This window comes from Myodes glareolus, chromosome 5 (genome assembly GCF_982192425.1).
Source record: "Myodes glareolus chromosome 5, mMyoGla1.1, whole genome shotgun sequence".
In the NCBI taxonomy this organism is placed as follows: Eukaryota; Metazoa; Chordata; class Mammalia; order Rodentia; family Cricetidae; genus Myodes; species Myodes glareolus.
This window is the reverse complement of record NC_142030.1, coordinates 46,514,783-46,527,964: the sequence shown is the minus strand read 5'-3', so window position 1 is coordinate 46,527,964 and position 13,182 is coordinate 46,514,783. Positions and strand designations below refer to the sequence as shown.

At 44.8% G+C, this 13,182-nt stretch overlaps 1 protein-coding gene across 1 annotated transcript in view; it reads right to left on the bottom strand.

Annotated features, from left to right (window-relative positions):
- Rarb (retinoic acid receptor beta) overlaps positions 1-7,222 on the bottom strand; it is a 338,172-nt gene extending 330,950 nt beyond the window's left edge. The window contains exon 1 of the mRNA XM_085687898.2: positions 6,771-7,222. Within this exon, the coding sequence (XP_085544024.1) occupies positions 6,771-6,948 (178 nt within the window). The 5' untranslated portion in view covers positions 6,949-7,222. The remainder of the gene's footprint in view (positions 1-6,770) is intronic.
- Between the last annotated feature and the right edge of the window lie 5,960 nt (positions 7,223-13,182).

Below are 13,182 nucleotides of genomic sequence, written 5' to 3'. Positions count from 1 at the left end.
ATCATATTTTAATAAAACGCTGATTGGCCAGGCAGGCAGTATAGGCGGGAAAGCCAGACAGAAAGTAGGGGTGGAGCAAAGAGACTGGGAGTATTCTGGAAGCAGAAACTCTCTCAGCACTCCTGCACAGATCACTGAAGAGGCAGCATGTAACTTGCCCAGCTGAGAAAGGTACGGAGCCATTATGGCTAACATAGATGAGAATAATGGGTTAATATAAGTTATAAGAGTTAACAAGAAGCCTGACCTAATGAGCCAATCAGTTTATAACCTTATGGAGTCCTGTGTGTAATTTCTCTTTGGGATTTGCCGGCTGTTGGGGTACCGGGCGGGATGGAAATCCCAACAAGCCGACCCTCATGTTACATATGGCGCCAACGTGGATAACTGAATCCACAGAAAGCTTGAGAAAGCTTGGGAACGAATAGAGTAAAGCATGTTTTGTTGGTAGCAGCAATTTCTCAGGACTGCTCTGTTTGCTAGAGCAAGCAAGCACTCTCATCTAAGGGAGGCTTCCTGACTCAGCTTTAGCTGCAAAACTACAGTGTGTATATGCAGGCTAAAAGTTAAAGTTCTTAAAGTTAAAAGGAAAGAAAGAGAGTAGTTGGGTGTGGTGGTACACACCTTTAATCCCAATCCTGGGAGGCAGAGGCATATTGACCTCTGTGACTTCAAGGGGTAGAGGTAGATTGACCTCTGTGACCTCAAGGTGTGGTAGTACACGCCTTTAATCCCAATGCCTGGGAGGCAGACACAGATCTCTGTGAGTTCAAGGTGTGGTAGCATACACCTTTAATCCCAGCACTGGGGAGGCAGAGACAGGAGGATCTCTGAGTTCAAAGACAGCCTGGTCTACAGTGTTATTCCAGGACAAAGATATACAAAGATCCTGTCTCAAAAAGTAAAAGTAAAAATAAAAGAAATAGAGGTTAAAATAAAGCCACATAAAGATGAAAAATGCACAGAGAATCTTCATACTGTATGCTTTTATGCTCTCTTTAAATTGTTTGATTGCTGAGGAAGGAGCAACAACTGCTAAAAGACTTTTGCTTATAAATGCTGCTGAACTAACCCAAGATAGGAATTTTGAAAATACCTTGGCTTCAAAACTGAAGTCAAAAGGTATGTTACTTTGGAGAAGAGATTTTGCTTTTGTTTCCACAGAAAACGAGAGACTCTGGATTTATTCAGAGTTAAGAATAATCACCTTTGACCAAGGGAGGCCACCTAAAAAATCTCCGATAGGAACAGATGGCCCAGATGACAGAGGTCTACATCCAGAACTGATCCAAGACTGCTGCCTGAGATGATCGAGACTCACAGGATACTCCAGTCATGACTTGATTATAACTCTAAATTTTCTTTAGGTCCCCTTAAGACTATCACCACCCCCAACCAGCAGGAAGTAGCCTGAAATACTACGCCCACATTCCCAACAAATGGATTATGGGTATTTTCCTTTGTTTAAAAAAAAAAGAGGGAAATGGTACAGGAGAATTATCTGTATTCTGTCAATCATATTTTAATAAAACGCTGATTGGCCAGGCAGGCAGTATAGGCGGGAAAGCCAGACAGAAAGTAGGGGTGGAGCAAAGAGACTGGGAGTATTCTGGAAGCAGAAACTCTCTCAGCACTCCTGCACAGATCACTGAAGAGGCAGCATGTAACTTGCCCAGCTGAGAAAGGTACGGAGCCATTATGGCTAACATAGATGAGAATAATGGGTTAATATAAGTTATAAGAGTTAACAAGAAGCCTGACCTAATGAGCCAATCAGTTTATAACCTTATGGAGTCCTGTGTGTAATTTCTCTTTGGGATTTGCCGGCTGTTGGGGTACCGGGCGGGACGGAAATCCCAACAAGCCGACCCTCATGTTACAGGGCACAAACTCAGCTTGCAGTGGGCACATCATCACCCCTTGCCTATAAGCTATATGATGTCCCTGCCTTAGCTCAGGTGCACAGCTTCTCTGGTGTTGACCTCTGGGACAGGTCAATCTGCCTGGGAGTTGCTTGGCTCCATAGACTTGTTGCTATACTTTTTAAATTCAGTTTGATCTGGTTTACTGTGTCAGTGGAGAAATTTATTATGGGGTGGGGCAGAAAAAACCTATTAACCACCCTGAGGATGACTACTTATGACCCTTCTTCCACAGCTGGGCTTTTCTCTGGCAATATCGTTAATTTTATTGAAGTGGACCACATAGCAACCACTGCTGGTTGACAAAGGTCCAGAATTTCTGCTTTGCAGATCCGAATTCTCTGCAGCTTTTTATTTTCATTTTAAAATAATTCTTACTGTGCGTTGTGGGAGTCTCCTTATGCTTTTTCCTCCGGGAAACTTTGTGCAGGCTTTCAAAGATGAAAATCTTTACCATGGTAGCCTCTTTAAACAAAGTAATTCTTTGGAGAAAAAAAATCCCGCCACCGTGGAACCATATAGGGTGATAACTCTGCCTACTCCCACACAAGTTAACACAAAGCTGCAAGAAAATTTAAATCAATCACAGATGCTTGACAAATAAGGTATATTTGATAATCAAGATTTACAAAAACCCTACGGTCTACTCAGATACACAGTAATATTTGTCGAGTCTTATCTTTGCTCACTTTTAAACTATAGATATTTAGATCAACCAAACCATTAAAAACTATAATATTCTATAATGAAATGTCTATTTCCCCAAGAAAGCCCTTCTCCCAAGGTCAGACATTTAGACAGCCCTATTTTCTCAGGGGCTTGTAGAGAGTTCCTGCTTATTAAAAAGGGAGACATTCTTAATTCAAGCAAGAGAAACTTTGACCCTTCCCTTAACATGTGACTGGTGCTTACTAAGTTGTCAAGGTCAATGCTACTTTCCTCCATTTCTGATCTCAAGCCACACCCTAACCTACAGGCTTCCTTTCTCCCATTTACTACTATGTGCAACTATAGAATATACAAGATACATTCTTTTTTCAATAGACACACTGGTAGCCATCCCAATTCACCATTCAGCCATCCCGATTCACCCTCAGATCATGCTCCCCCGCCACTGCTGACTCCACACATCCTCTTTGGGGCCTGAACCCCAACAAAGCAGATGAAATAGAAAAATAATCTTTTGGTTTCTAACTCATGTGCATGTCTTCTTGATACATTTGGGATAAGGTTCAAGCAATAACAGGAGCCCAGCTTTTACAACAATGTTAAAGACCACATGTCAATCCTACCCAGGGTCCGGGAAATGGTACAGATCCCAAATGGCCTTTTTTATGGGAAACAGAGACACTGAAGTATTGAACACCTGTCTACTTGTGAGGAGCTAACTCTTACAGAATGCACACCTGGCTCTGGTCCACAGAAGGTGGACAGAAAGTTCCCTCAAGTCAAAAAGTGCAACCTTTTCTCTCAAACACTGAGGAAAGGCTTTTGACTGCCCCAGTTAGGAAATGGACAAGATGAAATGGGCAAAATGGTTACCACTGGTGTGCAAGCTCGGCACAAGTTTCTTTTACCTTGTTCTGTTAGATTTAATACCGTGAAAGCCACAGGCATGTAGGTCACGCTGTTCTGTTGGACAGCCACGAAAATGTAGCGGTGTGTCACTGCCCAGACACCTGACTTGATTCCTGTTGTGTGTGTCTGGTGTGTCAACTCAGGGGAAATGTGACTCAGCAGAAAGAAAATAAGACTGGGACAAAGGGCACCTGACTACTGGAATTAGCAAGTGACGGTTAGCCTGTCTGTGTGCATGTGCTTCAGACGGGGTCGGAAGCTGTGGAACACGTGCCAGCAGACACGGGTAAAAACTTGCAGTCCGACTCAACTGTACACTGTTTTCAGACAAGCTAGGTCGCAAGGGTCCTCTTGGTCTAAGGCTCCATTTACGTCCTGTCAAGGCTAATTTTAAGAAGCACTTGTCTTCGTGGAGCGCTAAAGGGCAGCTCTTTCCAATCAAGAAATAGGGTGGAGGCACGCTCATTAGAAGGCCCTAAACAGACCATTTTGAGAGATACTCAGCCAAAACGCTTAGTGACATTTTCCAGCCTGAGCAGCATGTAAAAGAGCACACGGGCCCAATAAAACACATCAAGCAACCATGATGGAGCAGAAAGCAAGACAGACGGCTGTCCATCTTCCACAGCAAGCCTGGAATCCAGCTTGTGAGTATGGATTGACAGCCCACATCCCTCCTCCCACTGTGGTGCTCTCACCAGGGGTTTCTTCCAGCTCTTCTCTTGGGTGAGAACTGATAGTCAATTCCCTAGTCATCTGTGGAACTAAAGACGAATCCCTAGTATCTGTTATCTCCAAGGACCCCATGACATAGCACAGAAAGAGATGCCTGTGTGTTGCAGAGGACCATCCAAAGGTTAAGCTGGCCTCAGTGCCTGACAGGCTAAGAAAGGTATGCGCTTTGTTGCCCCAAGATCTGCATTTGGAATTCGAACTCCAACTAGCTGTTAAACCCTGCGCTCTCCCTAAACTTCCTGGCGTTTGTCTGTGAAAGAGGACTTCTATCGGTGGTCTGACAGCCATGCCAGGATGCTATGAAAAGCACTGTGACTGACATAGACTGAGCCATGAGGTTCATGCTCCCTGTGTTCTAAACTTTCAATGGCTTCTTGCTCTAAGAATTATGCCAGAATGCAATGCAAGAGCACATACGCACATTATGCCAAGAGCATTGCTACAATTAGGACCTTCCTATGTACATCAAGCTGGACTCGAGTTCTCAATCCTCCGGCTTCAGACTCCCATGCACTGTGATCAGGAGCCCCAAGAGCACACATGGCTGCTACAACAAGGACAGCACAGCACAGACAGAAGCTCAGCACAGCTCACGCTCTGGCGTAGCAGGCTGGAGGCACATGCGAGAGCGCGATGAGGAAGCAGGACCCTGGGAGCTGCTGCAGAAATTGGTCTTATCTGCTTTAGAGATGGAAGGTTTTGGGGGCTCCATGATCCCCCGCTGCTTACAAGAACCTCATTTCTGGGGCAGGGAAATGTACTCTTCTCCACCGAACAGCAGACGCAGATGTAAACAGAATATCAGGAACACACCAGCTAGTTCCGTCAGCCACTGCCAGCATCCATTTAGTAGCCACCTGCTACTCACTCCCTCCTGCTCTATGTTCACTGTGCAGCCACCTAAGTGTGTGTATTGCTACATATCGAGACTCCATGACACTTGGATATCTCCTTAATTAATTTTAGCACATAAATTTTTTTTGCTTTAGCCAGACGAAAGTCAGTGGGTACCTCCTAAAACCTGACTCTTCTTTTAAGTTCTAAGGCACGGAATTTTATACTTCCCCCTCCTTATTCCTCTCTTCCTCCTCCTCACCCTCTCTGTGAGACAGAATCTGTCCCAAACTGGTTTGGGGCTATCTAGTTATACCAGGCTACTAGCCTCAAATTCACAGATATCTGAATATCTCTGTCTCCCAAGTGCTATACTGAGGATTCCCACCCTATTTTCTTAATTTCTCAGTCAATCAATGAAATATACTTCCAATGTGAGAGCATAAATCTGCTAGGATGTGCTGAGTATCAGGCTGAGATAGTTGCTAGGTTTTGCAAACCCTTTGATGGTCCTGGGCTGAGGCCAGCAACCTAAAACACAGAGGGGATGGATTACAACTGGATTATTCCAAGACGGAAAACACATCAGAATTTAGCAGGCATAATCATTCTGTAGTGGTGATCAGTCCCCCTGCCACCGAATCCCAACTGCCCGTCTGTCTGAATTTCAGCCCCTGCTACGTTTGAAGGTTGCGTCTCTACTGCTGAAGGACCCTTTAGGTAGAACAAGCTCCCACGACCTGTGTGTGTGTCAAGGAGGTAGGAGAGAAAGTTGAACACCACGAATAAAATACAAAACCAAGTTAAGGCAGTACTTCAAATGATAAACATTTTAGAGTCCAACCAGTCTTTGAAAGGGTTTGCTCAGGAGCAGGGTACAAGGAAAGCAGAGCACCAAGCGAGAGGACTCCGCTGCGCTCCAGCTGATTCTTAGACAGGAAAGATGGGCGCAGAAGTCACACTGTTAATGTCTGCCATGTCGCAGGAGCCACACACATCTTGTGTCCAGATATCAAACTACACAAACTTCCCCAAAGCCGGACAAGCTTATTGGTATGAGGGTTCCGTCTTCAGACAGAACTCTTTAAAAACCATATAATATGAATATTATCTATAAGCCTGAAGAATTCTCTGTATCTTCTCCCTTTCTTATAGCACCTTTTATGTGTCAATTAAGAAAATGATCTTGGGTTAAAAACAACTCAGCACAGAGCCCCATGTCATAAGGGGCACAGCAAACCAAGTGACAGGAGTTGACAGCATGGGGCTGTGACCCGAGGACTACAGGTAGTCACACAATAGTCAGCAACAATAGTCACAATCAGTAACACAATACCCAACAGAAAAATCACACGAGCTAGACTCCAGCCGTAGGAGAGCCAGTGGCCTTTATGGTTTCATCTCTCACTTCAAAGAGTGAGAAGTATTATTTCTAGCGGTCGGTTCTTCAGGACCCGCAGCCGCATCGGCAGACCAGCTGTGTGCACATCATAAAACAGAGCAAGTGGCTTAGCTGCCTTAGCATGCACCGGATCCTACAGTTTGTTTTTTAGGCCAAAACACATTTCATCGTCACTGCACACATTTCTTCCCATAGCATTTCAGGTAGAATTCTCGACCGAGAGAAGCCAATGCAATGGAACAGAGCCCGTCCACCATCCTGTTTTGATGTAGCCAGGGCAAAGGCCCCCGAGTACTTACTGGCTGGTGACGGAGTGCTGCATCCACTAGGAGGTGGGTGGCCATGGAGACCATGCAGGGGAGGCAGGGAGAGCCCTCCGATGACAGGTGGGAACAGTAACGGGTAGGGTGCCGCCGGGTAGTGAGTCATGTGTCCACGCACTGCCGGGACTGGGCATGCGTGGCTGCTGGTGCTCATGCTTCAAGCCTCACTGAAGGACGGGTGCTCCAGGGCGGGCACACATCACTACAGGTCCCAAAGCACACAGAAAGAGGCAGATGCGGGCAAAGCGAGGCTGAACCAGGTCCTGGCTAAAGCAAGGGGGTTCACCTGCTGGTCTGGCTTCCTCGCAGCAGGCTCTCTCTGCCTCCCATTTTGCTTTGTGGATGACGGGAAGGAGGCTGATGCTGGCCAGCTGTTCACCTTAGGGTTCAGAGGTGCCAGGTTCCTTCAGAGTCCAGGGCTGTTAATCCTGTAAGAAAACAAGCAAATAAACAAACCGATGCTTCACAAATCTGAGGGATTCCTCACTTTATCAAGTTATTGTGCAAAAATTTATTAATAATTCAGATCTTCAAATTCCTTCTTGGTCCCATACGTTTGCTATTCTGTGGTTTTGACTTTTCTCAAGCTCAAGCATTATAGTATAGGCTAAAACATCTACATGTAATTTTATCATAACCGATCCTCCTCTGTTAAATTACAAACTCCATTCTGAACTGTTTCCTATAATACAACTCTCCTTGCCTCGTGTTTCTCCACGGCCACCTAGAAGCATTTATTTTCCTGTCTCTATGTTCACAGTGTTTGTCTTCTTTGCATCTGTGTTTCAAACCCTTAGCAGTGTACCTAAGCATGAACAAGTACCCGGTAAACATTTGCCGAATGAAGAAAATCTTGTTATTTAGGGAAATTGCCAGTTTGATGTAGTCTGGTCTATGTGCCATGAAGCTTTAAATCCTGTGTAGGAAGAATTTTGGATTTCACTTTGGATAGCACACCAACAAGAAAATACAGGAGAAAGCTCTGATTTAATATGAAGAAAGCTAAGGAACCCAGTGGGACAGTTTAGGTCAGTTTCTTGTTATCCATATGCCTACAAGAACAATAAATATTTAAATAGTAAATAATACAAAGGATGTTTGAAGAAGCCACTGAAGTCCTATTAATCCATGTTTATCTAAATTACATATGCAGTAAGGCCGCCTGGGGGTGACAATGCTCCCCCAAGAGCCATAGACTATCCAACAAAAACTCCAGCAACAGACAAGAGAAACCTTCTTTTGAGTTGTTGGTTAGGAAAGTTCAAGAGACAGACAGACAGACAGACAGACAGGAAGGAAGGAAAGAAGGAAGGAAGGATGGAAGGAAGGAAGGAAGGAAGGAAGAAAGAAAGAAAGAAAGAAAGAAAGAAAGAAAGAAAGAAAAAAGAGGAAATTGCTGCTGCCTTTGGTTGTCTCCCAGAATTTTAAGGTAAGTTCCCACTTCTAAAGACTTCACACATTTCAGTCACAAGATTTGGAGGCATGAAGCTGGAATTATCTGGCAAGCCTCGTGCCAAAGGAATAGTTAATATGCCAACAGTGATTAGGGAACTCTCCCAAGGCCCCATCCCTTGATGAAGAGCTACAATGATTAAGGATTGCTCAGAGTGAGAATCAGTCTTCCCCAGGGATGTGACAACTAATTGGTTATCCAATACCAAGTGGACAGTCAGCCTTAGAAACATATGCATACAATCAACACTGAATGGACTCAATTGGCTGGTATTTATAAATTCTTATGTATGTATATAGAAAAAAATGTACCAAGTAATCATTTTAAAATGTATGTCTATGGTATCTTCTAAGTTCTATATGTTGTATTCATCTGTTAAACATGGGTTATTTAATATAAGTGATCAATCCATTAACTCATTTCTCCATCTCTATTCATCCATCCCCACATTTTCCCAACTATCGTCTATTCTTCTCTCAGTCAATCTATCCGCTCGTTTATCCATCTGTCACTTCATCCTTCCTCACTTCACTTCTGCTTCCTTCCCTCCCTCCATCAATATGAATGATAGCCCACTGCCTGTCTGCCCACTCACTCATCCATCAGGCTAAACCGACTTTTATGTGTCAGGTATGAGTGTAGACACTGGAGATGGGTAATATTGTCGCTGTACTCACGGATGATCTACAACCCTGACCGAAGTTGTGTGCTTAACGAGTGTGTACCTGCTCAGCCGTTACAAAGCTTTTCTCCAGGTTCTCTATCTAGGATTCCTTGAAGGTGAGGCTGGGAGAAGCCTCACCTCACTTCTCGGTACTGACTGTGTACGTCCCATGATTACCTTTGCCATGGTAACCACATCCTGTAGGAGCTCCCAAACTTTGGAGCCCACTGGTTGACCAGCTCTGAACTCAGACCCTGGGAGCTTTTCAGTTGCACAGAGAATGATTCTAGAGCTGTATGCTCAGGTTTAATCATGCCTATGGACTTTGGGGAAATGATTCCACTTCTTAATATACTGGGCTTTTAAAACATGTAAAATATGGGTAACTATAGAATTTACTTCAGAAGATCACGGAGAAGATAAAACAGGATCCCGCTGCAGAAGAACAATGCCTGGTCAATAGCAAACACTCAGAGAAGGTTCACTTTAAACACACATGTTGTCTCATTAAATAATGTTCTTGTGAGGACCGGTTTCTGAGGTTTTACACTTGGGATGAAGGAGGATACATCATAGCAGTCTTGGGGAGAAGACTATTATGATGAAGATTTGGGTCACATAAATGAAGGAGAGAAAGATGGGCTATGGGTAAAGGGAAAGCAGTTACTCCTGTGCTTTCCTGAGCACTCAGGGTCCCTGTGATGTAACGTGGCCTCTGTGTCATTATCACAGGCCAGACCTCTGAGGCATAAGCTCAAAGCTTTGAGCCTCTGAGACGTCTCACAGGACTCCAGGGACAGGTCCCACTGTCTGGTCACATTCCTGAGTCTACATGGCTTTAAACATCGTCCTCTACGTCACACATCTGTGGCAGAATCAGAACTTAAAAGCAGTTTGAAGAGTGCCAGCTCCTCGGTTCCCTCTGCCCTGGGCAGAGAGTTTGCACACCTAGTAGACTGCATGTCACACCAACTGCCACCCACGGAGGGAAGAATCCAAGTATGGGCGTCACCGTCCTCACTCAGATACCACCCACCTGAGCCTCCCTCTGATCCTTGGCCCTTTGGGACGAAAATGAATGCTGTCCACGGGGAAAATCCAGGTGCCTTGGGTCTTAGCATTCCCTGCACTCTGGAAAGGGGGAGGTGTTTCCATCCGGTTTATGAACTTTAACCCAAAGTGATGCCTCTCCCAAACACCACTCTATCTCTTGAAGCCTCAAGCTGCATGAGAAGATGGAGAGCAGGCAGGCGGCGCATTACGTCAGCGGAGGGAAACGCTTCAGGCGTTCTCATACGCATACTCCGCTCCACATACATACTTTTATTCTGTAGCTTATAACAAATTAATTAGAAAATAAAACAATGCCATTTAGTCTTTGCTGCATTTCCAGTCAATCTGACTTTGAAATCCCCCCACAAAGCTCCGCGTTGTCACAATGGTCTTTTCTCCCTCCATCTGACAAACTAGCTCATTAACCACAAGAGCTGACAGTTTAGCAAACTCACCCCCGCAGGGCACAATTCTCTGATTTTTAAAGCTGTCTTTTTTTTCTTTTTTTAAATATATATCCCAACCAGGAACCACAACAATCTCCCCCTTTCTCTCGTTTTCAGATCCTAAGGATCGTCTGCCAGAGTAACACGCTTGAAATCTTTAAAAATTAGCAAATGACTAGAGATAACAGTGTCCACAGCAGAATGACTTATGCCCAGAGTAGGAAGAGGAAGCAAGGCTGGCTGGAAAAGTCTTGCTCGTTGGTGAACTGTGTGGGAAGTGCCAGCCTGTCCACATGTGCGCCTGATTAAGTGATTCCTGGAAGCAAATGTCTTTTGTTTCAGGCTTGCGGAGACAAAGATGGTCACTGGTATTAGCACGCCCTTTCCCTTCATGCCTGACTTCAGCCTGGGCTCATTTGGGCTCCTTCCTTCCCCACCTGAGGCAAAGCGCAGCTGAACAGGATGGGGGTTGGGAGGGGGAGACTGAGATGGGCCGAGAGGTCTCAGGTCCACCACCCGTGAGCTTCTGTGCTTATCAATTTCGTGATCCACGAAAGAGCCAGGAGAAAAGATGTGAGGTAAGGTGGGGGTGGGGCGCTAAATGCAAATCCAAACTCCAGTAGCCAGAAAGCAAGGATTTTGCTAAAACATAGTGACTGAACAACATTTTGAAAATATTTTTTAAAACTAAGAAGATAGTAGTCTACCTTCCCCAAATCAGCTGGGAGGGAGAAACCGGTTTACCTAGTTTGTGTGACATGCGCATGCGCTGCGGCAGGCTTTGCCATCTTAACGTTCGTGCTGTGTCTGTGACCTCTCTTCTTATTAATTTTCCTGGCCACTTTATTGTCAGCCAGACACAAGCTGAAATTTTCTAAGAAGTCAGAATTACAACTGAGAAAAAGCTTCCATAAGACTAGCTTAGAAGTAACCCCGTAGGGCTTTTTTTCAATGATCGATGTGGGATGGCCTGGCCCATTGTGGGTGGTGCCATGACTGAGAAGGTGGTCATGGGGAAAAAGCAGGCTGAGCAAACCAGTAAGCAGCGTCCCTGAGCGGCCCCTGCTTCAGCTCCTGCCTTGGCTTCCCTGGATGATCAACTATGATGAAGTCACGTTAGCTGAGATGAACCCTTTCCTTCCTAAGTTTCTCATGGTCACGGTGTTTATGACAGCAACAGAAGCCGCGCTAAGACGTTAATGAACGCAGTATGTTTCCTCCAGTCTTATTAATACTTTTGTTACACTGAAAATCATTTTAGATGACAGTGGTCATCTCTTGTTTTCTTTCTCTTACCACCCCTTGTTCTGTGTTCATTTTCACTTAAAGTTGCATGTGCACTTCCAACTTCAGACTTCTCACCATGTAAACTACATTTTATTATACAATATTTACAAATGATGTTTCAAAATCAGATAGCTATTTTAGACAAATGGTTCTCGGAGTGTGTCCCTGAGCTGGCAGTGTTTGAGCTGGCAGTGTTTACAGTCTCCTGCTCGTTTCTTAAAACTGGTCTCATCAGATGGAGCTAGAAAAAAAATCATCCCGAGTGAGGTAACACAGACTCCAAAAGACAAATATGGTATGTATTCACTTATAATATGTGGATGCTAGCTGCTAAGTCTTCGATAAACAGGTTACAATCCGTATAACCACAGAGGCTGAATGTGGAGTATGGGACTAGCGGGTAGCGTTGAACTTGCCTAGGAAGGGGAAATAGGACAGACAGTTACAGATGGGTTGGAGGGGGTACTGGAACAGGAGGGTCAAATGGGTAGGGGAGAGACAAAGAAGGGGATGAGGGGGGAAGTACAGGGAGAGACAGCTAAAACTAGGGTCATTTGATCACAGTAGAACTTTCCTAAACTATATGAATATATAAAGGTAATCTAAGCAGAATCATCAAGTAACTGGGGAGATAGAGTCCAGATTGGATTTATCACCAAATTGTTGGGGGAAGGGTTGCTTGTTCATTCCGGCTGCCTAGCCACGAAATAACCACTCAGAAAACCATATTCTTTGCAATACTGTTTGGCCAATAGCTTAAGTGTATTTCTGGCTAAACTCATATCCTAAACTAACCCATCTCTGTTATTCTGTATATCACCACTGGGTGTGGCTTACCAGCTAAAGTTCCCAGCATCTGTCTCAGGGATGGATCCATGGCTTCTCTCTGGCTCCACCCTTCTTTGTCCCAGCATTCAGCCTAGCTTTCCCTGCCTACCTAAGTTTTGCCTTGCTATAGGTCCAAAGCAGTTTCTTTATTCATTAATGGTAATCACAGCACACAGCATACCAAATGAAGCCTCAAGTTCCAGGAATGGGTTATATCCAATCAAATCGATGGACAAAGGGTCCTCATTAGAACCCCTAAACAATCCAGGCAATTGCCAAGGCTATTGTTTGCTCTCCACAAACTCTTGGCAAGGTCATATTGTCATAGATACCATATACACAACACATGGAGACGTTGAGCTCGTGCCTACCTAGAGCCTTCACCACTGCTGACTAGTGTTCACGTCACTGGAAGGCCCACTGCATGCTACCAAAGGAGAAAGGTAAACACCAGCCCACCTACAAACTCTCTGATCTACAATGGTGCTGTGCCTGTGCGATGCACTAGTGCAATGGTAGCTAGCACAAGCCTCACTCCATGAGATGGAATCCATCCCCGACAGCACTCAGATGGTCAAAAACTTTAGACAGGTCAGGAACCTAAGGATAAGCAAATACTACCCTTCTACTAAAGGAACTTAGCAATAAAATGACTTC